We start from the raw sequence: 24,589 nt of genomic DNA, 5'->3' as shown, positions 1-24,589 counted from the left end.
AACATACTACGTTACGAGATTTGGGTAAAAAAAACATATTTAATTTGTAAATTATTTAGATAAACAATAAATCTATTTAGAAACACATGTAAATATAAATTGTAGACAAGGTTTCCAAAATTTTATATAAGATTTGGAAATATTGCAAGAGAATATTTGGGAAGGTAAGGGATGGTGTGGAATTTGGAGAGATTGTATATAATTTGAAAAAAATAAATTACATGGATCTTAGTGTTAACATTAAGGCTCTATATGTTTGGGCAATCAACAAATTTCAGTGTGTAATATGGCAATCATGCACTGAAGATCAATAACTTAAAAAATCAGCATTTTTAACTGAGTATCCATACCGATTTCGCTCAAGATAGATCGAGGAAAAAAGGGTACTTGAACGACTTTAGAAAAAGGGTGTTAACCTTGAAGACAATTTATAGGAATATTTTTTGAAGCATTTGGAAGCATTTGGAAGCATTTGATAAGTCAACGGCTATTAGTTATTTGCTTAATCAAATTTCTTTTACTACTCCTTAGAGTTCGGTCATTTTTGAACGAAGAAATTCAACCGCTCCTCTGCATTGCCAGCCAAATTATTGAAGATTTTACCTCTATTTCCCCATACCATTTCAGTAATCAAATTCTTCCTTCGATTTCGCAGCAATGGCGGAAGTAGAGAACAAGCAAGTGATATTCAAAGGCTACATTGACGGAGTTCCGCAACTGGGAGACTTCGAGCTCAAAATTGGGAAGCTTAAGCTTGAAGCTCCTAAAGGGTCCGGAGGTTTCCTTGTCAAGAATCTCTTCCTTTCTTGCGATCCTTATATGCGTGGCCGTATGCGCGATTACCACGATTCCTACATTCACCCTTTTCTTCCTGGCCAGGTACTGTTCTTTTCTGTAACTAATTTCCTGTTTTCCTGTTTTGTTTCTTGATTCTTATTGGATGACGCGGTTTGGTTTCTGGGGTTTTCCTTTTCTTTCTCCTTTCCGTGTTGGAGGGCTGTAATGCATGTTTTTTAGTTGTTTCTCCAAGAAATAGTGACCTAGATTGGTTACTTGAAAAGTTTATCATATTTACCATAATTAACTGGATGCAGTTTTGTGGTTAGTGTTGATCGAATTGATGTACTTCGAGTACAATTGAGTTTTTGATCATTTGTAAGCAGAGTAAGAAAGCAGGGCAAGAAAATGAAATGAAATAGAAATCTAGAAAACTCTCAAATACTCTTTGTTTAAGGAGAGCATCCACCTTAGTTTGGTAAGCGTGTTGGTATGCAATATTTATTGGACATGTATTGGACACATGTTAGTTAGTGCAATATATGAGTTTAAGACACTAGTTGTACAAGTCAAAATAGAATGAACTTGTTGGACATACATCAAACATTTGTTACGTAAAATTTAAAAGTGAAATACATCAAATTAAATTTTTAAGTATATAAATACATAGACTCATTGATTTTGGATTCCTTCATGTCTAAAAATGAAACATATTTTTAAAAATGTATGTTTTAGTAGATGTGTCTATGCCCTAGATTTAGAAAAAAGAAGGTTGGTATCCATGTCTCGTACCCCTATTCGTGCTTCTTAGCTCTTTTTTGTTTAGTTTGTATTAGCAAAACCATTTTCTTTTGTTCTTGTAGCCATTGACAAATTGACTGTCTACTTTGTGAACTCACAACACTTGATCAAATTGGTGTTATGCTAACTTTGAATAATAATTTTCCTCATCTTGGATCCTAATGGAGAAAATAATGGTTGTGAAGTGATTGAAACTTCTGTATCCATAGGTAAGTATTCGTTGGTACGATGAAGTGTAGTACAGATAAACTTCGTCACACCGTGTAGTAATGATTTAGCTCCTAATAGCTATAGTACGGAAGAAACAAAGAATTTCTAGCAAATTCGAGTATAGTTTTCAATTTTGAGGAGTGTTTTTTTATTCGTCTTGAGTAGTTTAATCTTTGTCCAACTTTATCCTTGTTGCTTTTTAGTAGAACGATGCTAGGTTTGATTACAACAAACAGTTTTTAAGGTTTTTTTTGCCACATTTTATTGCTAGGAGACAGTTTATAGAGTATGTAAACAAGTTATATGAGATTGTGTGGTGGTGAAATGTTTCTCACTTCATAGCTATTATATTTTGTGAAGCCAATTGAAGGTTTTGGGGTTGCTGAAGTTGTGGACTCTGATGACTCCAATTTCAAGCCTGGTGACATCATTTCAGGCATTACACGTTGGGAGGATTACAGCTTAATTAATAAAGGAAGTATTCAACTGAGAAAAGTTGAACCGGACGATCTCCCTCTGTCTTTCCATGTTGGCCTTCTTGGTATGTTCTCTACGTCAGTATATAAATCAGTTCTCAACATTGGAAATAAATAGTTTTCTTTTTTCCTTTGCAATCATGTTCTCAAATCCTACATGAAAGGGAATCGTTGTGAAATGGATTACCAGGATGAATCTAATAAGCATATGTTCTTTGCTTTTATTTCTCACCTATAATATCTTTGACTTCTGCATACAAAACTATCATTATGCTCACAAGTTAGCTACACAATTTAATCGTTTCTTTCTAAGCTTAAGGTCTTATAGTCAACCATATCAAAATACATGTGGTAACAACATACTAATTTTGGATTAATCACTTGAAAGGCATATCTACGTGTAGCTTTGTTGGTTTCAGATGGAAGACTGGATATTCCTACACGACTCTCTTCATTCTTTCAAAAGTTTTCTTTTGTACTTTATTTAAAATGGTCTTGTAACTATGGATATTTCCACAGGCATGCCTGGATTTACTGCTTATGCGGGATTCTTTGAGGTTTGCTCCCCGAAGAAAAGTGATTATGTATTTGTCTCCGCAGCATCTGGAGCAGTTGGTCAACTTGTTGGCCAACTCGCTAAATTGCATGGTTGTTATGTTGTAGGAAGTGCTGGAACAAAGGAAAAGGTAATCTTTCTTTGATTCTCTGTGGCCGAGGGGAGCATTTTGAATTCTTATTTTTCAATTTTAAGAACTCAAGACAAAATATATTGAAGGGAAATATGAGGAATATTATTAGGATATTAAAAGCGCACATTGATCAATGGCTTGAGAATTTCTTAATGGAATGGCTTTTAAAAGAGTAGGTTGAAGAAATTTTAGTCGTACAAATTTTGGAGAATGGTTTTGGAAGAGTTCTAAGCGTCATGAATTTGCTTAGTATCCTTGCAATTTTCTTTGATACAGATTTTTTTCTTTCTTTTGTGTTGCCCGGTCGAATATCCTGTATATGCTTCATGAAAGTTCGGTTTTTCACATACGCCCAATTTTGGAGGTGAAAGTTATGAGGGTATATTATGGATTCTGAGAAGGCTTGGTTCTTCCCAGTTTAAAAATCTACCTTAATAAAACACCTCCAGCATACTCTATCTATAACAAAAAATTTCAAGCTAATGATAGATATACAAACAAATCTTAATGATATGGAGCAATTTAGAAGAAGAAATTAAATACAGGATAATCATTACTAATTATTATTGCATTGATCCTCTCAGGTTGATATTCTGAAGAACAAACTTGGATTTGACGAAGCTTTCAACTACAAAGAAGAATCAGACTTGAATGCAACTTTGAAAAGGTTAGCATAGAGAAATTTTTTCTTGTTCAATTTGAAATATATTTTGGTTAGTTAATCTGAGCATTAGAGAAAAGCACAAAAATATGCTCAATTACAGGAAAGGGAATGCCCTGAAATTATAGACTTATTTAGGGCATGTTAGATTGCAATTTGATTTTTTTTTATTTTTGGTACGTTAAAAATTGTGTTGTTTTCATATGATTTCTTCACCATCTTTTCTAAGTAAACATTTGAATTCTCAGTTAAATTCCAAAATCATAAACATATTCTTAAAAAACTATAAAAGATCGTTATCTCGTTGACTTAACTTCTTTCTTTTCCTAATTCCTAGAGAGGGTTTATAAACTATTGACGCCAGCTCCAAACATCTCAAGCCTTTAGGACTTTACACAAACTCGTATATCTCATTTGTAGGTACTTTCCAAACGGCATAGATATATATTTTGACAATGTTGGTGGGGATATGCTTGATGCTGCACTTTGCAACATGAGGGTTCATGGTAGAATTGCTATTTGTGGAGTGATATCTCAGAACAGCATTTCTAATCCAAAAGGAATCAGCAATCTGTGGAATCTAATACCAAAACGTGTCAACATGAAGGGATTTCTTCAAAGCGATTACCTGCACTTGTTTCCGCGCTTCTACGAAGAGGTTAGTAACTACTACAAGCAGGGAAAGATTGTTTACGTTGAAGATATAAAAGAAGGATTGGAAAATGCTCCAGCTGCCTTTGTTGGACTTTTTTCAGGAGATAACTTAGGTAAACAAGTTGTTTGTGTTGCACGTCAATGATTTTTCATGATCAGTCGTTGCATGAACTTGTAGCATTTAACAGCAAAACTAGAAGCTAGCTAGATTGAATTATTCTTCATTTTCATATGGTTTATGATAAATAATAAGTTGTTTACTGTTGAAATATTTGTTCTTCAAAATAAACAAAACTATGGTTCCTTCAGTGACTATGGGAAGGGATAACGCTTTTAAGATCAGCAAAAGATCTTCCTGTTTACTTTAAATTAATGTGTGATACTGTGGTTAGGCCTTTTCTAGATTATCCATTGTATTTTAATTTTGTCATTATTTGGTGAGTTGTTTGGATTAAGTCCGAAAAGGAATGTTTTTCAAATCGTCATTTTCATTTAAATACTTTTGATAAAAATTATTAAGAAAAACAAAAACAAATCTTCATGTTTGATAATTTTTTTTCTCTATAAAAGTGTTTTTTTTTATTATAAGATTGTTTGGGTTTGTTTTATACTAAAACTATTTTTTATGAATGTTAAATTATTATAAATGACAGCTATAAAATACCATTAACTAATAATTTAAAGAGCGTTTTTAAAAGTAATAAAAAAATTTATGATAATAGGTTTTATGTCTCTATATTTTTTAAATTGCAAAAGTAGCAAATTTAAAAGCTAATAGACCTCCGTTAATCTTATGATATATCTAATTACTTGTCATATTTGTAATATGTAAAAAAAAAAAAAAATCGTGAAGTTGAGGTTGATATTAATTTCAAGACATTTTGTTAATTTTAGGAGAAGATTATTGTTAAATACTCAAAACTTATTTTTCTAAAAGTTGATTTCGAGTAATTATCTTAAACAAACTTGTTTTATAAACTTATTTTCATCGTGAAATTGAGCTTAAAGCCATATTTTAGGTCATGAAATTTTATTACTCGATTTGTTTTGGTTTATCAATCTTATAGTTTTGGTCCAAATATTATGCTTTAATGACTAAACTTAGTGTAAAGAACTGCTTTTTATCTTGTGTCAATTTTTTTTTTTATTAATCATATCATAAGAACAAATTTATTTGTAATCACCGTATCTATCTCCTCCCCTCTCTAGAACATGGGTACCCCTTTGGGTCCAAATCAGAAATGAATGTGTGGGTATTTAAAGAAGAGGCTATCATATTGCTTTCTTAGAAACGTAGGAATGCCCCCATTAAAATAAAATAATATTATTTGAATTTTTTGCTTCCTAAACAATTTTTCATTAACAGCAATGGCATAAGCATATGCTTAACATGGATGGCAGCTCTGAAGTGGCGTGACATGAACAAAGGACGGAGCAGAGCACTATGGAACTGATCATTGGAGTGTGACGAGCGGTTGGGCTTGTGGCTCGGAGTTGCAACTCGATTGAGATGTTCTAGTAGGTGACTGGGTAGAAGATGTAGTCTAAGTGGGTATAGTCTATGTTTGCAGATAACAACGATCGGCGAAGATAAAGATGTGACAATAGTTAAACAAAACTTCGGGTGAATAATAACTTTTTAATTAAAATACAAAGAATAACGGAAGAAATAGACTATAAACTCAATAAAGAAATTAAAAAACCTAAAAGAAGAATATTAATATGAAAAACTAAATAGAAAAAAGAGGAGAAATAAAATCCCAACTAATTTTAATAATGTCCTTCATTATATATATTTAGGTGGGAAGCTTAAGAGTTCAACGATAGAGTTATATTTATGGTGTCCTACCTCATTTAGGTTGGAAACTTATTCGTTTTTGGTGATAGAGTTGATAAGTTAAATGATTGTTGAAAAAAGAAAAAAGCCCATCATTGCTAAAATCTCAAGAAATGGTAAGTGAAGAACTACTTTATTTAATTAAGTAATAATTAAATTGAAAACCCACCCAACATTAAATATTAATACATATATTTAGTACACCAAGCTGTATGCTAATTTAATTTTTTTTCTTTTTTTTTTATGAAAATCTGAAATGCAGTTAATAAACTATGAATTAATTTTATATGAAAACTGTCGGTCAAAATCTAGCCATCCACGTGACCTCAATCTGATTTAACTGTACATATTAAAGTGCGTGGGATGCATGTGCATGAAGCCACAGTGGGGACTGCCGTTTTGAGTTATGAGTTATGCATTTATGTATGCGTCACAGTTCACAAACCTACTCTTTCAATCTTGTGGCTTAGTGATTCGTGACTCAACTTCTCTAACCAATCATTTCGATTAGATTTCGAACTCAGATTTAGAACTATGTTTAGATATAGACTCTAAACTCACCTTTACAACCCTAAAATTCAACTTTTACTCATATCACAATGGTATAAATCTTTTGGTTAAATATAGTAAATGAAGAATAAATTTATAGTTTTGGATAGTTTTAAAAGTATTAATATATATATATATATATATATATGTTTGGTCTTCAAAACTAGACAAAGAACGTGAAGAGAGCAGAAGGTCGAGTCTTCAAGACTTGACCTCTTCCTCTTTTAATTCCTACCGCTAATCTTCTTTTCACCCAATTACAAGAAAATCTCTGCCTTCCAATCTATCATGTTCGCTTTTTTAATTTCATCCGAAAATATAGAGAGCTTACTTATTCATAAGAAAGAGTATAGAACTCATATAGTTAAGCTTAGATGAAGGAAGATAAAAGAAAGCTTACGGAGAGAAAAGACGTGCAAACTTCCTTTTGATAGGCGAATTCTTTCTCTTTAGTTAGAATAGTTTTCCTTTTCATGTTGTGATATTCACACTATAAGGAATTGAGCTAAGAAAGCGGTACTCTTTGACATATTCCAGCTATTATGGGAGAAAGTAAAGTTCTCTTAGTTTTTCTTCTTTATTCGCGTTCTTCTCAATAAATAACAAATCACTTCTATCTTTTTTTTTTTCTTTTTAGCAGTTGAGAACCTCTCAAAGGTTAATTTTTTAAAATATTTATAAAAATACACTGAATTTATATTTTGTTTAATATTAAATTTTTGAAAATATTTATAAAAGTATATTGAATTTATATTTTGTAGATTCTATTTGGATAGATATTTGTTAGTTTGGAAAATATTTATCAAAATTTTGAACTTTTGAAAATATTTATCAAAATTTTGAACTTTTGAAAATATTTATCAAAATTTTGAACTTTTCAAAATATTTATAAAAATATATTAACTTCATATTTGTTTTAATTAAAGATTTTACTGGACAAAATTTAGATAGATTATAAATTTTATTCTAATATTAATACTTCTAAAATTTGTAGATTGAGACCTAATCAGCAAAATTGTCTCATAGGTAAATTCTATTTAATATTCTTTTTTGTGTTTTTAATAATTCATATTAAAATTTTCATAATATTATATATAAATATTGTAGTTTTGTTGAGTTGGAGTAGTATAAAAAAGGAAGAATGATTGTCAATTAATTTATAGAAAATGTATAATCGTTCTTTAGTTTCTAAGTTTATTTTCATTTAGTATTGATTTATAATGTACGATAAGAAAATAAATTATTTAGGAACATATTATTAGTAGATCTATGATTTTATTTTGATATTAAAAATATGTTTTATGTTTTATTTACAGTGATGTAAATGTTAGAAAGATTTCCTAATATTAAATCAAATTTAAAAGTTCATGTGTGCGTTAAATAGTATAAATATTTAAATATTTTTGGAATAATATATATTTGGTTACAATGAAAAAAATTATTTTCATTTAAATGATTTTATAAATCTTAATATTGAACTAAACAATCCATTATTCTACTATGCATAAACTCATTATAAAAGATGAAAATAAAAAATAAGTTTTAATTGATGTTTTAGAGACATCTTAGTAAATAGTAGCTAAGATTTTTTTATATTTTTTATTGTTCGTTTTCTTTTTTAAAATGACGGATAAAATTTTGAAATTTATGTTGTTTATGAAAGACAATATCATTGATGGTGTTGATGAAGTCGATTATGACCAACTAGCTCGTGGAGGTTTTACCATAAGTGTGAACAATGAAATTTGTCTTTGAACAATTCACTGAAATCGTAGGATTATAAGTTGGTATAGATATACGTATAAATCATATAGAAATCACATGTAGACATTTAAATTCAATTAATCTAACTCTTTCGAAACTAATAAGATTTATGTCATTTTCTCTACCAAATGGACCAGCCATGAAAACTGTGTTTTCAATGGCAATGTCAATCCCAAACATGATGCATCTATATGTCAATGTGAGTAGGATGGGTTTGGCTATAAACGTGAATTCTAAATCATTTGGTCAGTTTGAAGACCAAACTCAGGTTATTGACTCTGACTCTGAACCAGCTGCATTGACGGTATACGACGATGAAGAAATGATGGCTAATAATGAATATAGGAACTTTCGAACAAAAACGGACGATGAATTTGACTTTGACGATCGTGAACATGAATTACCATCAAAGATATTCACGTAGATAGATATGAATGTAATAGATAGTATTTGTGAGTACGTCCCAACTGTAGACCTCGTGGTTGCAGGGTTGTTGACAATTCCGAACTGTACAAGGGAATGATATGTCAAGATAAAGAAACACTTCAACATATGGTAAAATGTTTTACCATTAACAATCACGCACCATATGAGGTAGTGGAATCAACATCAGTTATCTGGGCAATTCGATGTAAGATGTGGCAAAAGGTTACACGTTGAGGCTTTGTGCATCGAAGAAAAACTCACATGGTATGTTCGAGATTACTAAATTACTCGAGCAACACACGTGTTTTTATTTCAAACTCAGTCAAAATCATGTACAATTGGATTTTTTAATGATGGACCGAGATCAGTTTTGTGAAGGTGTAAAAAAAAAACGATTGATCAACATCGCACAACTATTGTCCAACATCAAAACAAAATTTGGGTATCATATGTTCTCTATCACCAATCATAGAATAATACAAGAAATGTGATGACCAAAGTGCCTGGTGATTGGGACGAATCATATAAATTTTTGACCAAACGATTGTATATGGTTAAGCACACTAATTCTAGAACATGTGTGGAATGAAAATTGTGTGACACAAACATCAAAGGGCATATCATTCTCATTTCTGTATTTTGGGCATTTGGTCCTTGTATAGAAGCCTTCAGCAAATGTCGATCGGTTATTCAGATAGATGACACTCACTTATATGGTAAATATCGAGGCAAGTTGCTAATAGCCACATCCGTAGACTCAAACGAACATCTTCTCCCACTTGCATTTGCATATTTCTGTTGATAGTTTTTACAACACCTAAAAAAGATTATATTCCATGATGAGATATATTTAGTTTCGGATCGACATGTTCATATTATATCGATCGTAAACAATCTAATAAGAATGAATAGGACCTCAGTGTCAAACTGGGTAAAGGGTGGGAAGGAAATTCTTGGTCAATCAACAAAAAAGAGATCACACAAAAATCAATTTTAAATTAGAAAAATGAAGGTTCAGTGTTTTATAAAAACTAAATTCTTCTAAAATTCAGTCTTTTTTCAAAGAGAGTGAAAGCACGTAATAAAGATAAAAAAAATAAAATGAACACTACTTTTACAAATAGTTTGGAGTCAACACTATTTATGGAAATATGTTTATAAAATGAACGTATTTTAGTGGTTATGAAACATAAAAAGAAGCAACAAATTAACCCCGTTTGTTTGAAGATACAATATTGTGGTGAGTTTGATCAAACGTACGTTCCATCAATTTGAAATCCCACCAGAAAATTATCTTAATATCATCAGCTTCTTCAAACCATTTTCTGGTTTCTTTACCATCCTCCTCCTACCAATAGGTAGCCCTCCCTTGACTGCAATCATAGAATAGAAGATACAATAATATAGTGTGGTAAAAACCCTAAAAACAGAAGTATCTAATTGTGAATATTTAGTACTATGAAAATAAAGATGGATTGTGGAAGACATGAAAGAAATCACTAACGTAGATTTCATTATTATCTGCGGAGTGGAGACCGTACAAACGTGCAGGGAATGAAGTTGGAAGGAATGTGTGCCCACAGAAAAAGAGGGTTAGGTAAGTTAATAAATAATCATCTTTAAGCTCAATCAAATCCAACAATCCGCTTGGCCTCCATTGGGTCTACAGACAGCCCCATAAAATGAATGGTTCATAATGAACTGCAGGTAGAGGAATGGGAATGTGTGTTTGGGATGCACATGATCATGATCTCATACCATCCTAGTAGGCTCCTCTTTTTCTTTTATTTTTTCAAAAGAAATAGAGATATTATTTTGGAATTTTTTTAATAAATATAACAAACTGATCAAATATTTTGTTGATGAACACATAATCACATAGATGACATCTCTTCGACAAGGATGGTCCATTCACAAGACACCACGTGTCTCTACCTAATCCTTATCCTCGATTCGGATTGTAGAGTGAGCTATGCCGCCATTTTTTGGTGAAGTGAGCCCAACGTCTAACAATCCATTGTGTCAAAATTTTCAATTAGATCCCCTTTTTTTATCGCACAGACTACCTTCGTCGCATAGCGTCTTGCTGCGTAGGGTAGGTCACGTTATGAGTCTTACAATTTCTTTTCCAGGACAACCTACTCTTAGACATATCCCGCATGCACATCCTAACATACTTAAATCAAGAATTTTTGTAAACTCTAGTTTTCCAACACTTCTATAGACCAAAATTCTCTCCCAAGCAGTTCGAAGGAAACAATATTTACAGTGCTATCTTTATTGCATATCTTAACCAAAGTTCGACACCTACCTAGGAATTAATTTTCTACCAGGATCTCTTTAAAACCAAATATTATAGGGTTAGAAAAGTTGTCTTGTGCAATTAGTCAAGGTGCACCTAGTTTAAGATTTATTTTTATTTACTTTTAATTAACATCAATTATCAATTTATCATCCATATTATGTCTTTAAAAACTATAAACAAATTCTTAGTCGACACGTTTAGAGAAACTAGAGTGACGTTCTATGATTTGAATCCATTTTTATGCCTAGATAAAGCATCCTAAACATGCAAATTGATAAGCATTAAGATTTGGGGTAAAAACCTAAGTCGATCAAATAAATAGGAATTGCATATTGAATGTTCAAGGAGAATTCAATCCTAAGATAATAGACAAATATCATTATATTGGAAAAACATATCAATGAACAATTCTAATTTTAGCTTTTGTTATCATGCAATCTTTGCCTAACAATTATTGATTAGGACTGAATCTATAACAATAGATTAAACATAAATCACTACTTGTCACAGTATTCATAAAATACATTCAATCACAAAAGTAAAGCAAGAAAAAATTTCAATTGTTCAAATGGTTCCTAAAAGACAAATATTCGAAATCTCAAAAATGCCAATTAAAAGATAAATCTAAAATTTCGAGTTAGATATAATTACATTAACCTTGAACAACGCCAACCGGATAAAAGATAACAAGAGACAGTCTTCAAAACAAAGGGACAAAAGAAGTGCTAAAAATATGTCTAAAGAGTGTTTCAAAAGCGTATGAAATAATCTCTGTTAAAAGCTAGCGGCTAGAGCTTTTAAGCCAAAAAAAAAAATGTAGCGGTGTCGCAACACTTAACCATATTTGTGCCTACACAGGGTTCGTCATTCTTCAAAGCACTGCGACGCTTGACCTTTAACCCGAAAATCCATGTTTCTGTCTTTGGGCGTCGCGGCTGGCTCCAAGCCTCAATCATGTCAAACTTCAAAATCTCGCTCTGGTGACCCTCTAAACCTTTAATCAAGCTTGATTAGTTCAAAAATTAACGTTAAGGCCAAGAATGACCCAAATTTAACTCACAAAATCACATAGGAGAGACGTAAAATACTAGAACAACCCCAATTTAAGCATAATAAGATAGTGTATTTTCAACACTATCATCACCCCTAACTTAAAATCTTAATCGTTCCAAGCAAGATAAAATAACATGCAGTCACATAGGATAGCTTGTTAGATTGCCTGGTTCCTTTCTCATGCCTTAACAATCAACAAGAACAACAAATCTACACGACAATCTAAGAACCTGCAATCAATTTGTTGGAATTTATGTTCCAAAACTCGTCGTTTATAATTTAAAAACATATTCTATTCAATAAAGTTGTTATCGAGAAATTATTAGTGAAATTGAATACTATAATTTTGAATCTAATAAACTAAAGTCCCATGGTTATCTTGAGTAGACTCTTTTAGGTAGAGATATGAACATGGATCAAGTTCAAGTATATAGCCTAAACGATCTATAGTATATAAATAAGTTGGGTGTCTTAGTTTGGAGACACAATAGATATGATATGCTTTGTAGTTAGTACAAACGATGTGATCCTAAATAATTCATGTAAAGACATGGAAGTGGGTGCAACATATGTAAAAAATTTACATAATATTGGAACCACGAAATAGTCTATTTTGCGTTATAACATTGTTTACTGTATCAAATTGACTATTTCGTTTATTGATGATATATGTAACTTAATATTTAGCTTGAGCTAACTTCCTTTTTAAGTTATAACATTGTTTATTGTATAAAATTGACTATTTCGTTTATTGATGACATAGGTAACTTAATTCTTAAGCATGAGCTAAGTTCTCTTTTACGTTATAACAATGTTTACGGTATAAAATTGATTATTTCGTTTATTGATGACATATGTAACTTAATTTTAATTCTGAGCTAGCTATGAACTCATGTTAACACGGAATTATCCATATATCTGCATAGGTTAAGACATCTCATCATTGTTGGCTCAATAAGCCTCCCATTTCAAGTGTAAGACTAGGTAGATAGCTAGGGACATAGGCTGCAAAACGGAAATTCACTCATACCCATTATAAGGTTAGTAGATAGGTTGTTCCCACAAAGACTGAATCCAAGTCTTGAGCAAGGGGTCACAACCTCTCATTGGTACGAGAGATATTTGATTTATAGGTTGGACCTTAAACCAATTATTTAATAGTGGATCAGTGAGACTTAAGAAACGAGATGTAATCTCGAGGGTAAAATCTATGGTAATGTTGACATAGACGAGATTCCGAACAACCTGTGAACGATTAACTTAATTACTAATTATGGTTATATTAAATAGACACAAATTTCCATCTATATCTAGTGGTAGTATGAGTTCGTGTTCGTGAAAAGATTACGAGCAAATTGAGAACTACGAATGTATGGTTTCTTAAAACCCTAGTTTTTTTAATTAAATTGGGAAAAAAAACATGTTAATTTGTATATTAGATGCAACTAGAGAAATTCGATTTCCTCCTCGCCACTGTGGCAAATAGTAAGATTTAAATGAAACTTTTCTATGCAAAATGGTGATGTCAAGCACATGAGCAAACCACTTCAAGTCCTATTCCTTATTCTTTTTGCTTGGCCTTTTCTTCTCTTGTTTATTCCGAAATCTTGCCCTCCTTTAGATTTTGGACAAGACTCGTTCAAAGCTCAATTCATGCTAGGCTATTATAGTTATAGAAAGACTAAATTCTCTCTCCAAACTAATGAATTTGCAATTTAACCAAATATTAGAATAATTGAATAAAATCAAAATGGAAATAATCCAAATTAACTAACTCCACACAATTAAAATGGTAAGCAGGGAATTTTAGGAAAATTGAAAAGGGAGAAAACGTGTATTATGCTTATAAGAAAAGTTTTATGTACGAATTTTGTTAGAAAATTAGACCAAATAGAAAAACTCATCACACACAAATTTATATAGCTCACTAACAATATGTTAACTACGTCTAGAGCACAGAGAGTAAGTCATTATTAAAGAGAAATATAAGATAATAAGATTGAAAGACACCAATAGAGTTGAAGAGTTTCTAAAATGTCCTTTGACTCAAATTTTAAAATAACGTATAAATAAAACCTTTAACGTTACATAGTTCAAAATCCCAAATAATAGACTCAACCTATTTCAACCAAACTTGATTTGATATTTTAAAAGATTTGTATAAAATGCATAACAAACCAAAACAATTAAAAATTAAAAAACAACTTATTTTTAAATTGAATCTAAAACATTCTTCAACCAAAAGTCATAAAAAAATGATTGCTTTTTGTTTTTTTATTTTTGTTAATATACCATTTTGATTCCAACACTAACCACTTTATTTAATTTTAGTCATTATAAATCTTAAATTTAATTCAAATACAAATATGTTTGGAGACTCGAACAAAATTTTTCAAAAATAACAAATTTTACAAAATATTTACAATTTATAGTAAATTCTATCGCGGAAAGTCATTGATATACTATAGAAGACTATCAGTAATAGAATCCAAAATTTTGTTATGACTTGTAAATATTTTAATTTATTTTACTTTTTTTAAAAACACTCCTTAAAAAATATATATAATGTAATAAAAAATTCATGTTTGGATCGAATATTTTAAACTCGAGTTAGTATTAAAAGTTGATTCAATTCTTAAAGTTTTTTAATTAAATCTATTTTTCACCGTTTTGATGCTTTACAATCATATTTTTGTTCAATCTTCGATACAAAATGCATTTCACCATTTCTCTAATTTACAGTAATTTTGATTACATTCTAGTTCTTTTTTTTTTTTTTGTTATAAGTTACAATTTTACTATACATTTTGAAAACATAGTCATAGATTATTAATTTTCTTCATTAAAACTATAATAATTGTTTAAGAAACTTAAAATAAATTTATTCAAGGTATGAAAATTTAAATTTATTAAAAGTATGAGACTAACGTCAAACCAATATAAGCGTAAAAAGATTAAAATTAGGGAAACCAATATAATATTTTGATATTGTTAAGAAAACAAAAGATGAGATGGAGGAGTTATGAAATGTGCGATTGAACCAAGAGAAGCTTTTCCTCTAAAAAAATATATAGAAATATAAATTGTTTTATTAAATCACGAGAAAGTGACCTTTGAAACGGAAAGCCGGTACGTACCGGAAATTAAAAAAAAAAAAATCCGATATTGGAGCTGCATGTTCTTCCTTGTCTTCTTCTTCTTCTTCTTCCTCATCATTTATTAATAATTTTTCCCATTATCTTCCTCACTCTCTGTCACAGCTGCTCCAATTTCTCCATTTTTCACTCACATATAATCACACTTCCAAGTATTCAACTACTCACTATTCCAATTCCCAACCGCATTTCACCTCCATTGCCACTTCGTTTTTGTTGTTGTTGTTGTTTCGTTCAATGGCACCTCACTCTCACTCCTCTGCCATTTTGCTTCTGCTGCTTTTTTTTTACTTTTCAGTCTCTTTCGCCGCTCCTCCCAGCAATGAGATTGCCGGTGGTGTGCGGATATGGCCGTTACCGGTCTCCGTTACTCACGGTGGCCACCATCGGTTATATGTTGCCAAGGACTTTCATCTCATTACTCAGGGCTCTAACTTCAGTGATGCTTCCCGGATACTTGAGGACGGATTCTCTAGGTTGCTTGATTTGGTTCGTGTTGCTCATGTTGTTGATGCAAATCTCTCTCGCTTTGCTTCTTCTTCTCTGCTTCATGGAATCCACATTGTTGTCTCCTCGCCTTCCGATGAGGTATCATTTTGTTGATTCCTTTCTTAGACTGACGCTATTCTGGATTTGTGGCCGATTTTGGAGTTGTTGAGCTGGAAATCTTTTGAGAAATTGTGTGGAGATTGTTCTACATTTTTTTTCATGGTTTCTTAGTTTGCTGGAAATGCATTTGAAGTTTCTGTTCGAGTTCAAATCACGTTTCTTGGATTTATCGAAGATGATATGATAATGCTTTTGGAGTTTTTAAAATACTCTTCAATTTCGAATGATATAATTGGTTCATATTTCAGATTTTCTTGATTCTGGAGGTCTATTTCCAATCAAATGGATTGTAATTTTTTCTAGAATCAAATCTTTTTGGCCATTGATTATCGTATGAATTTTGTGAAATTTCCATGTTGATGGTGTAGTTACAATATGGTGTAGACGAATCGTACAGATTATCAGTCCCTGGACCTGCGCCTGGAAAACCTGCCTATGCATATCTCCAGGTGGGTGAACCAAACCTTCACCTACTCTCTTTACTTGATAATTAGGCAATTAATAATTCACTGAAAGTGAAAAAGTTGAATTCATAAAGGGGAAAAATACTGATTCAACTGAACATCATCCATCAATGTAGAAAATAGTTGTTGAATTTTAGTTGGCTTGTGCATTTTGATTCAAACATGCTCATGTTGTAAATATTTTTATTAATGCGTGTTTCTCTTATCACTAGTATTTTCTCAGATCTGTTTGGTTCACGTTCATAGTTGAATTCTTAAATCTTAAATAGACTGAAAATTGAGATGCATTTGGATTTTCTTTTAAAAGTCAGAAATACGTTGACTGGAATAACTTGATACGCTACAAATTGTTATATCCTTATAAGTATATATAGTTCCTTAAATAAGTTCAATAGTTGGTTTAATCTGAATTTCAGATTTCCTATTTAAATAAAAAATTATGAACGTTTCTTTCTCTTCTTTTTTACTTTTTTTTTTTTTTTTTTGGTGTTTAAATTTAAATTCATATTATTATTTATTATGTCGACCTAAGTTCTTTTATATAATCAAGTTCTCTCCATAAACTGGCATGGGCAGTGTTCAATTTTTAAAGATAATTATGTTCATAGTACTCAATCTTTGAATACACCACAATCAGACTGTACCATGTTTTATCCACATGATCTGGTGGTTTAGGCTGAAAATGTACAGTCAGATTCATCGAATCAAATTTTAGTGAGGCTCTTGTATCTCGAGTTTTCCAAATCTAGAATTGAGGTGAAAAGTGAAAGCCATAACCATAAGTGAAAATGAAAGAAATTTAAATATTTGGTCATCTTGATCAACTGTCAGTAGTCTTCTCTTGATATATTTTGCTTGATAAAGTGTAATTATCTCTGTATAATATTAACGGGTCTCCCAATATATTCTTGTAGCTCTTGTCCCTAATCAATTAAGTACTTTCTCAAACTATGCAGGCTCGTACAGTTTATGGGGCTTTGCATGGTCTTCAGGTTACTTGCTGAGACTCTTACATCTTGAAGGTTACAATTTTTGGAGCCCTAGGGAATAATAAAATATTGAAAATATGTCTTTTTAATGTGAAATTCCGCAGACCTTCAGCCAATTATGCTCTTTCAATTTTGAATCAAGGGTAATTGAAGTTCGCATGGTACCATGGAATATTATTGATCAGCCAAGGTTCTCCTATCGAGGGCTCTTAATTGGTGAGATGCTTCTGAACTTTCCAACAAATTTTGCTTGAATGACATCCTTGAGCAAAATAGTGACACGATAGAAATGCTTGCTTGGTTTCCTTGCTCTCTGTTATAAGTTCACGTGGTGCTCCCTGTCCTGTTTCAGTTTTTTGTTTCTTTTATGCTGTAGTCTATTTATTTTGTCATTAACTTATATTGTTTCTTTCTGTGGAATTGTGACAGTCGACAGAAATTTTGATATTTCAAAATATTTACTTTTTCTCAATGAGTGCTATAACATCGCAAAAAGACAAATTTGTTTTCTTTTATTTATATATTTAGTTACTTTATGTTATCTATCTATTGATTTAAACAAGCAGATTATGGGTATATTCTCTTTAGCCAGGATAGTAGATTAAATTTTATGGAAGGACCATGCATAATAATTTGGCAAGAATTGCGTTTCATGTTATTCATTTGGTTGAGCTCTCCTCGTTCTTAAATGATTGCAGTGAATTTTCTGCCTATACCCTACGGTTTACACTATTCAATTATGTTGCATGGCGTAAAGTGGTGATTAAGGGAATTAGCAAAATCCTATTTATTTGTTATATATGATTTATTGGTTGAAACTTGGATTGAACTCGAGGAATACTAGGGCTCAGATGAAGGTTTGCCTTCCATATGTAAAAGGGATGAGATTCGGAACATGATAGCTGCTGGGAAGTGAACTTTCCGAATTATTTCAACAGTGAAGTTAAAAATATGATGGAGATTTTCGAGTGATTTTTTAATTTGTTTGACACTCTTGTGACTCGGGTGGCCAACTCCAATCATGACTTTCTAATCTGACCTGTAAATGACCTTTGTGCAGATACTTCTCGACATTATCAGCCATTGGCAGTTATAAAGAAAGTGATTGATTCTATGGCATATGCAAAGCTGGTATAGAATTCAATTTCACTAAGTTGTACGTTAAAATATGATATTAGTTTTCAGACTATACTAGCTCAAAACAGGGTTTTCTTAGCTGTTGGCTTTTTTCAGTTTTCAACTATTCTTACCCAGTAGACCACATAGAATTTGGGTTTTTGGTTAAAAAATAAGAGAAGATTTTAAAGTTATCAATAGAAATGTCGAAACTGCTACTATACTACAGATACTTAGTTACCTTGACCGAAATTATGTGTTGAAGTGGTTGGTCATTTTAAAAATCAAATCTTTCATTCTCTTTTCATCACTATTTTTGTTCTGTTCACCCTCTTTTTTGCCTCTTCCATCCATAATTAATTCTCTGATGTTCCAAAAGAGCAAGGTATGTGTGTTGGTGCTTCCAGCGAGCTTGATAATTTAGCTGTAACTCGTGCAAGGAGAGGAGTAAAAGGGAAATTCAGTTAGATTTTGACCACATAATTGATCTAAACAATCTGGATTTGCTGCAGTTCCCATCGTTGCTAAGAACTATCAACTTTAACCTTTTTTATGTAGAATGTGTTGCACTGGCACATTGTCGATACACAATCTTTCCCATTGGAGATGCCTTCATTCCCAAACCTCTGGTTTGGTGCTTATTCTAAACAAGAACGGTATACAATTGCGGATGCTACAGAAATTGTGAGGTGAGCATCCTTTTTCCTTGGATGTACTAAGAGATAGGTTCCATTTTAACTTTTTTGTTCTAAATTTTGTAGATATGCACAACGCCGTGGAGTCAGTGTGTTAGCTGAAGTTGATGTTCCTGGACATGCTTTATCATGGTAACTGTTGACCATTTGTTCTATTTGATTCACTATGTTAACTTGTTTGAGGACCTGATTGTTTCACTTTTCAGGGGAGTTGGCTATCCTGCTCTGTGGCCATCAAAGGACTGTCAGCAGCCACTTGATGTCAGTAATGAGTTCACCTTTCAAGTAATAGATGGAATACTATCAGGTAATATCACATCTTCCATAAAAATTTTATAAAATGCTTAAAAAGGGAAAAGATTTACATTCAATTTCTTAGCGGAATTAAAATAGGGGCTTCCGTAAAATGAGTGTGGAGAAAGTTCGACAAATAAATAATTTTTCTCAACTTTGATGTTTTTCTATAAATTGAGTTTTAAAGAGAAATATATAAACTATTAAAATGAAACTTTCAGTCTATTATACACCTATTTTCTTTATTTCAGAAAATAAATGCATTAACGAACATTCTCTAGTTTGCTGGAAAGGATAGAATATTTAATGGTCTCTGTTTATAATAGTCAGCTGGAAGATCTTTTATACCTGGACTCATGAAATGTGAGGACATGTTGCAATACTACTATCATCTTGGTTCTTCAATTATTTGGAAATCCTGCAGTTTTGAACCAAGCATTTAGTTAAAGATCTTCCTTTTAGGAGATATAGGTATCAAGTATCATATTCCGGTTCTTGTTTTTCAGATTTCAGCAAGATCTTTAAGTATAGATTTGTTCACTTGGGAGGCGATGAAGTCAATACAAGTAAGTTCAATAATTGTATGATACTTTGGTTGTCGTGAAAAGCCTGCAAAATATTATTTAATTAATTTCATGTAATATTTCAGCTTTGAAATTTAATTAAATCATTATCAAGTGCTTCAGAATCTTTTTATTTTTGTTTTTATCTTTTATGAGAAACATTTTTTCCTTTTATTGATATGGTAAATTACACAAAACATGTGAAAATAACCCAATCTGAGGGAAGCTACAAAAAAGACTTCAAATTGGTCAATAAAGAAGTTAAATTGTAGTTAAGAAAGTAAAATGAACTTTTACACCATTGGTGAGGCAAAAGGATAATTGTTCATAATCTATCGTTATCATATGATTTTCCTTTATCTTTAAAGATGTGCTTGTTTCTTTTGATTCATTACTCTTCTGCATCAATCTTCATAAACATTGATCACCTAGATAATTACATGACCCTCTCAATTTTACTTTCAGCTTGCTGGACAGTGACTCCTCATATAAAAAACTGGTAATAATTTTAGACTTCAATGACTCCTGTCTTTTAAGTAAAGTAAACTATACTTAGGAGATAACTTTTTGTCTATCTTATATGTATAAAGTTATGCCATTCTTCTGATTAAATGATATCAGTTCCCGATTTTATCATTATTCTTTTAATATTAATGTGATGCTTCAAGCTTGGAAACATGGTACAGTTCAATATGTAAAAAGAAAGTTCAGAAATTTCTTGAGGGTAGGAAGAGGAATTCTGATGCGATTTAGGATAGGGTGTTTCTAGTTGGGAAGTGGTTACCTCTGTCTTCACTATTTTCTATAATGGCTAACTTTTCTGAATTTGTTGACCATTTATATTCTAAATCATTCTGTATACTATATGTAAGCATATGTGTTGTCTGGAAACAATCTGCATCTACCCGACTGCAGTGTTGAGATAAACATGTGTTGTCTTTTGAATGAACAGGTTAAGAAAAAAGGGTATGAAAGAATCCGATGCTTACAAGTATTTTGTCCTGCGAGCACAAAAGATAGCTTTGTCACATGGATATGAACTTGTAAACTGGTATGTGCTTCTGCTTTAGTTTAACCATCAACAGCTTTCTATCTTATCTCACTGAGGAAGATTTTCAGGGAAGAGACCTTTAATGATTTTGGCAGCGAATTGAGTCGAAAGACTGTTGTGCATAACTGGTATGTCATACCCACTCCCAACTATAAACTTTCACAAAGTGAACCATATAGTTTTTTAGCAATTATGTCATTTGTTTTTCCTTTTTAAAACAATTTTGTAGATTACTCAGGATTCATTATTGGGAAAAATATCATTTAGGTTTAGCTATTTATGTGTTTCAGCCTTTTCAACTTATCCCGTAATAGGATGTCAAATCCAAATCCAACGTTTAAAAGTAGTTTCTTGAACTACTACTGATATTATTTTGCTTTGTCTTGCGGACGACTATCATTCCATGATTTTGTTTATAATGAAGGCATCAACTTTTTTTAAGCTTAAAAATACATAACTGTGCAATGTCCATAACATCTATGAATGATAATTACCTTATCTTGGCTACTTTGGTTAGTGACGATCGTGAGATTAACTGTATTGGAGAGGGTTAAGTGCCATGTCAGGTAACTGAGTAAATGTCTTCAATTTATTTAAGCTTCTCAAAGAATGAAGGGGATTACTTTATCCGGTTCTGCTCTATCTCTACCAGAGTTGGTTTCTTCATTTGTCTTTTAACCAAGATATGATACTTTTCATTAAGAGAATGATACAACTCCAAAAGAAACAAGAAAAATAAGAAAAGCAACCCAAATATTCGGAGAGCTGGTAAAAGAACATTATTGATAAAATTAATTCAACAATAAAAGCATTTCAGCTTAATGGAGAGCCCATCCAACTTCTTTGTGAGAGAACACCATGAAGAATATTTTAAACGAGCTATCAAAACTGATGTTATCTGGAGTGATAAACATTCTGAGAATTATGCTGATTTCTTTACCATTGAGTTAGATTCTTCCCAATGCATATTATACCGTTGAAATGTCTTGAATTCGTTATGTGATTTCGACCCTAGGGTTTATAGAAGTGCAATATATGTAAAACCTAGAGCGTCGTTTTGTATTATAAAATATTCTCTCTTTGCCCTGTGGACGTAGCTAACACACTATTAGTGAACCACGCATATGTATGTCGATCTTTACACGTTTTTTTTGTATTGTTTAATTGTTGATTTTTTAACATAAACAAATATACAAACCTTTAGGAAAATAGAAATTTTAAAAAGGTTATTTGTTTGAGGTGGATCCAATTAAGGCATCCCTATTAACCTTACTAGATTGCTATTTTGTATCATTTTAATTTTGAAGGCTAGGAACTGGTGTTGCTCAAAAGGTTGTTGCAGCTGGGTTAAGATGCATTGTTAGCAACCAAGATAGTTGGTACTTGGATCACATAGACACAAGTTGGGAGAAGTTCTATGCAAATGAGCCGCTTCAAAATATCAAAAATCCTCGGCAACAAAAATTAGTCATAGGTGGAGAGGTATGCATGTGGGGTGAAGTTGTTGATGCGTCAAATATTGAGCAAACTATTTGGCCTCGTGCTGCAGCCGCTGCCGGTACGTTATTGTTCTTGTGCTATTACTTTTGCATTATGGTGTCAATTTTGTAATATTTACGTTATCAAAATTATAAAAGTACATGGCGCATGATATTTCCCATTTCCCCAAACCCTATACATAACTTTGCTTATGGTACAAAATTGTGAGATATAAAGGCTCCGGCAATGGAATATTTTATAATTTAATGTTATATAAAATAGATGTACTTTCACATTCCCAAAGGCCAAATTATAAATATGGAAGAAAATCACAAGTCCTCTATTGCTCTGAGCACATTCATTAGTTTGTGTAGCATGTCCATCTCCAACATTTAGAAATATGTATTATGCATTCATAGAATACTTGCTAAGTAGATTGAAAAGACACATATACGACGATCATAATAAATTTGATTGTGAAATACATCAAACTAATTTGCTAAGCATATAAATGCATCAGCCATTTACTTTGAATTTCCTTCTAGTATAAAAATGATATATATTTTTGAAAATGTATATTTTAATAAACACACCCTTGCATTTCCATGTCTCATATTCGTATCACTCCTTCCTAGGTTCTATCTTCTCTGATTTAGCTCATTATTTTCTCCACTTTAATTGACTGCTAAGTGCTAACACAAGTTCCTTTGGTGATCATGTACTGAAAGAGCGCCTTTGGACTCAATATGACAATCTGGCTAAAGACCCCCGTCAAGTTTTTGCAAGGTTAGCACATTTCAGGTGTTTACTGAATCAGAGAGGGATCGATGCTGCTCCGGTATCTGGACTTGGCAGATCTGATCCTTGGGGTCCTGGCTCTTGCTTTGTGCAGTGATAATCCAAGTTAGTCTCCCTTTCATAGTCTATTTGATTAAGATACTTCTATTCACTATGAATTTAGGAAGCGGTTCATGGTTGGTATAGGAGATATGTGATATATAATTATGGAATGTAGGTGTGTAGGCACTTGTTTCTTATCTCTGTTTCATTCTTTTGAATAAATTGGAGCAGTTTGCAAAGATTATTATCATATTTATGTTCATAATTTGTTAGGACTTCTTGTCCTACTTTAACGAATCTTTTTACATTGTAAGCTTTCTTGTTTGAAATTTCTTGTCCATAAAAAAATTAAAAGCGAAAGGAAGTGAATATTTGATGAAGCCAAATAGCCTTGCAGCATGGGGAAACTGAATAGGGAGATAAACCCTTTTGTTCTTCTTCATTTTGACGATAGCATGTCACAAGAACTTTTTGGTTGAATAGAAATGCCAACCTACATTTCATTTCAAACCTTATCGGAAGTGTAGGAATTGCAAATAAAGTTCAACATTAGTTAACAAAGGGAGAGATTGTGTTCAAAGTGAAGGGGAACATGTAAATAAAAGAGTAATGACTTCATAGAATCAAGATCATAAGTAGAACTTTTTAAAATTCAAAAACTAAATAGACACAAGCATCAACTTTCATGGCTTTAATTTATAATCAATCAACTTATATCATCAACTCTAGGAATGGTATCACTTTAAACCATAAACTAGTAATTGTACTAATTTACTCTCCAAACTAATAATTGTTTCTATATAAATTCTTAATTATTATAGGGATAGTCGTAAATTTAGCCCTTAGATGCAAAATAATTAAGTATATAACAACCTTTTAAAAAAATTGCAAATATAGCAAAATTTGTCAAATTATATCGATGATACAAGTTTATCAGCGATAGATCATGTTGTAAATATTGATTTATCATTGATAGATCATACAAATCTATCAGCGATACAAGTCTATCAACGATAGTTTTGCTATATTTACAATTTTTTTTAAATGTGGTTATATTCTTAATTATTATTCCTAAAATGGTTATCAATTATAATTACTAAGTGTCAGTTTAAAGTTCAACTAATAATTGTTT

General features: G+C 31.7%; 2 protein-coding genes and 1 long non-coding RNA gene across 5 annotated transcripts; 2 read left to right on the top strand and 1 right to left on the bottom strand.

Annotated features, from left to right (window-relative positions):
- Nucleotides 1–326: 326 nt before the first annotated feature.
- On the top strand, nucleotides 327–5,934 carry LOC101212031 (2-alkenal reductase (NADP(+)-dependent)). 3 transcript variants are annotated; one of them, XM_031881241.1, is made up of 6 exons: nucleotides 327–879; nucleotides 2,149–2,329; nucleotides 2,784–2,950; nucleotides 3,538–3,620; nucleotides 4,035–4,272; nucleotides 5,635–5,934. In XM_031881241.1, the coding sequence occupies exons 1-6, from the start codon at nucleotides 658–660 to the stop codon at nucleotides 5,683–5,685; spliced, it is 942 nt and encodes a 313-aa protein (XP_031737101.1). In that variant the 5' UTR covers nucleotides 327–657; the 3' UTR covers nucleotides 5,686–5,934. The 3 variants fall into 3 exon arrangements, with proteins under 3 accessions (XP_031737101.1, XP_031737102.1, XP_004152839.1); XM_031881242.1 differs by having other exon boundaries at nucleotides 332–879; nucleotides 5,670–5,934; XM_004152791.3 differs by lacking the exon at nucleotides 5,635–5,934 and having other exon boundaries at nucleotides 342–879; nucleotides 4,035–4,675.
- Nucleotides 5,935–9,224: 3,290 nt separating this feature from the next.
- On the bottom strand, nucleotides 9,225–10,490 carry LOC105434570. Its single transcript, XR_968657.2, has 3 exons — nucleotides 10,349–10,490; nucleotides 10,105–10,217; nucleotides 9,225–9,661 (listed from the first exon to the last, which is right to left on the bottom strand). It is a non-coding gene; the product is annotated as an uncharacterized LOC105434570 (long non-coding RNA).
- Nucleotides 10,491–15,348: 4,858 nt separating this feature from the next.
- On the top strand, nucleotides 15,349–23,770 carry LOC101211792 (beta-hexosaminidase 3). The gene is made up of 14 exons (XM_004152790.3): nucleotides 15,349–15,945; nucleotides 16,335–16,415; nucleotides 17,387–17,422; nucleotides 17,524–17,635; nucleotides 18,480–18,550; nucleotides 19,094–19,224; nucleotides 19,297–19,362; nucleotides 19,437–19,537; nucleotides 20,031–20,090; nucleotides 20,553–20,586; nucleotides 21,040–21,138; nucleotides 21,207–21,266; nucleotides 22,446–22,696; nucleotides 23,346–23,770. Exons 1-14 carry the CDS (start codon nucleotides 15,595–15,597, stop codon nucleotides 23,510–23,512), a joined length of 1,620 nt encoding a protein of 539 aa, XP_004152838.1. The 5' UTR covers nucleotides 15,349–15,594; the 3' UTR covers nucleotides 23,513–23,770.
- The last annotated feature ends 819 nt before the right edge of the window (nucleotides 23,771–24,589 follow it).

This window comes from Cucumis sativus, chromosome 2 (genome assembly GCF_000004075.3).
Source record: "Cucumis sativus cultivar 9930 chromosome 2, Cucumber_9930_V3, whole genome shotgun sequence".
Classification (NCBI taxonomy): domain Eukaryota; kingdom Viridiplantae; phylum Streptophyta; class Magnoliopsida; order Cucurbitales; family Cucurbitaceae; genus Cucumis; species Cucumis sativus.
Note: the sequence above shows the minus strand (reverse complement) of the source record. Positions and strands in the feature narration are given on the sequence as shown.

Bases quoted from the DNA above. Each gene is read 5' to 3' on its own strand.
- LOC101212031 (XM_004152791.3), top strand. From the start codon at position 658: ATGGCGGAAGTAGAGAACAAGCAAGTGATATTCAAAGGCTACATTGAC. The intron at 880-2,148 runs GTACTGTTCTTT...TATTTTGTGAAG, and splicing joins ACCCTTTTCTTCCTGGCCAG to CCAATTGAAGGTTTTGGGGT. The intron at 3,621-4,034 runs GTTAGCATAGAG...TCTCATTTGTAG, and splicing joins TTGAATGCAACTTTGAAAAG to GTACTTTCCAAACGGCATAG.
- LOC101211792 (XM_004152790.3), top strand. From the start codon at position 15,595: ATGGCACCTCACTCTCACTCCTCTGCCATTTTGCTTCTGCTGCTTTTT. The intron at 17,636-18,479 runs GTGAGATGCTTC...ACCTTTGTGCAG, and splicing joins CTATCGAGGGCTCTTAATTG to ATACTTCTCGACATTATCAG. The intron at 21,139-21,206 runs GTATGTGCTTCT...GAAGATTTTCAG, and splicing joins GGATATGAACTTGTAAACTG to GGAAGAGACCTTTAATGATT.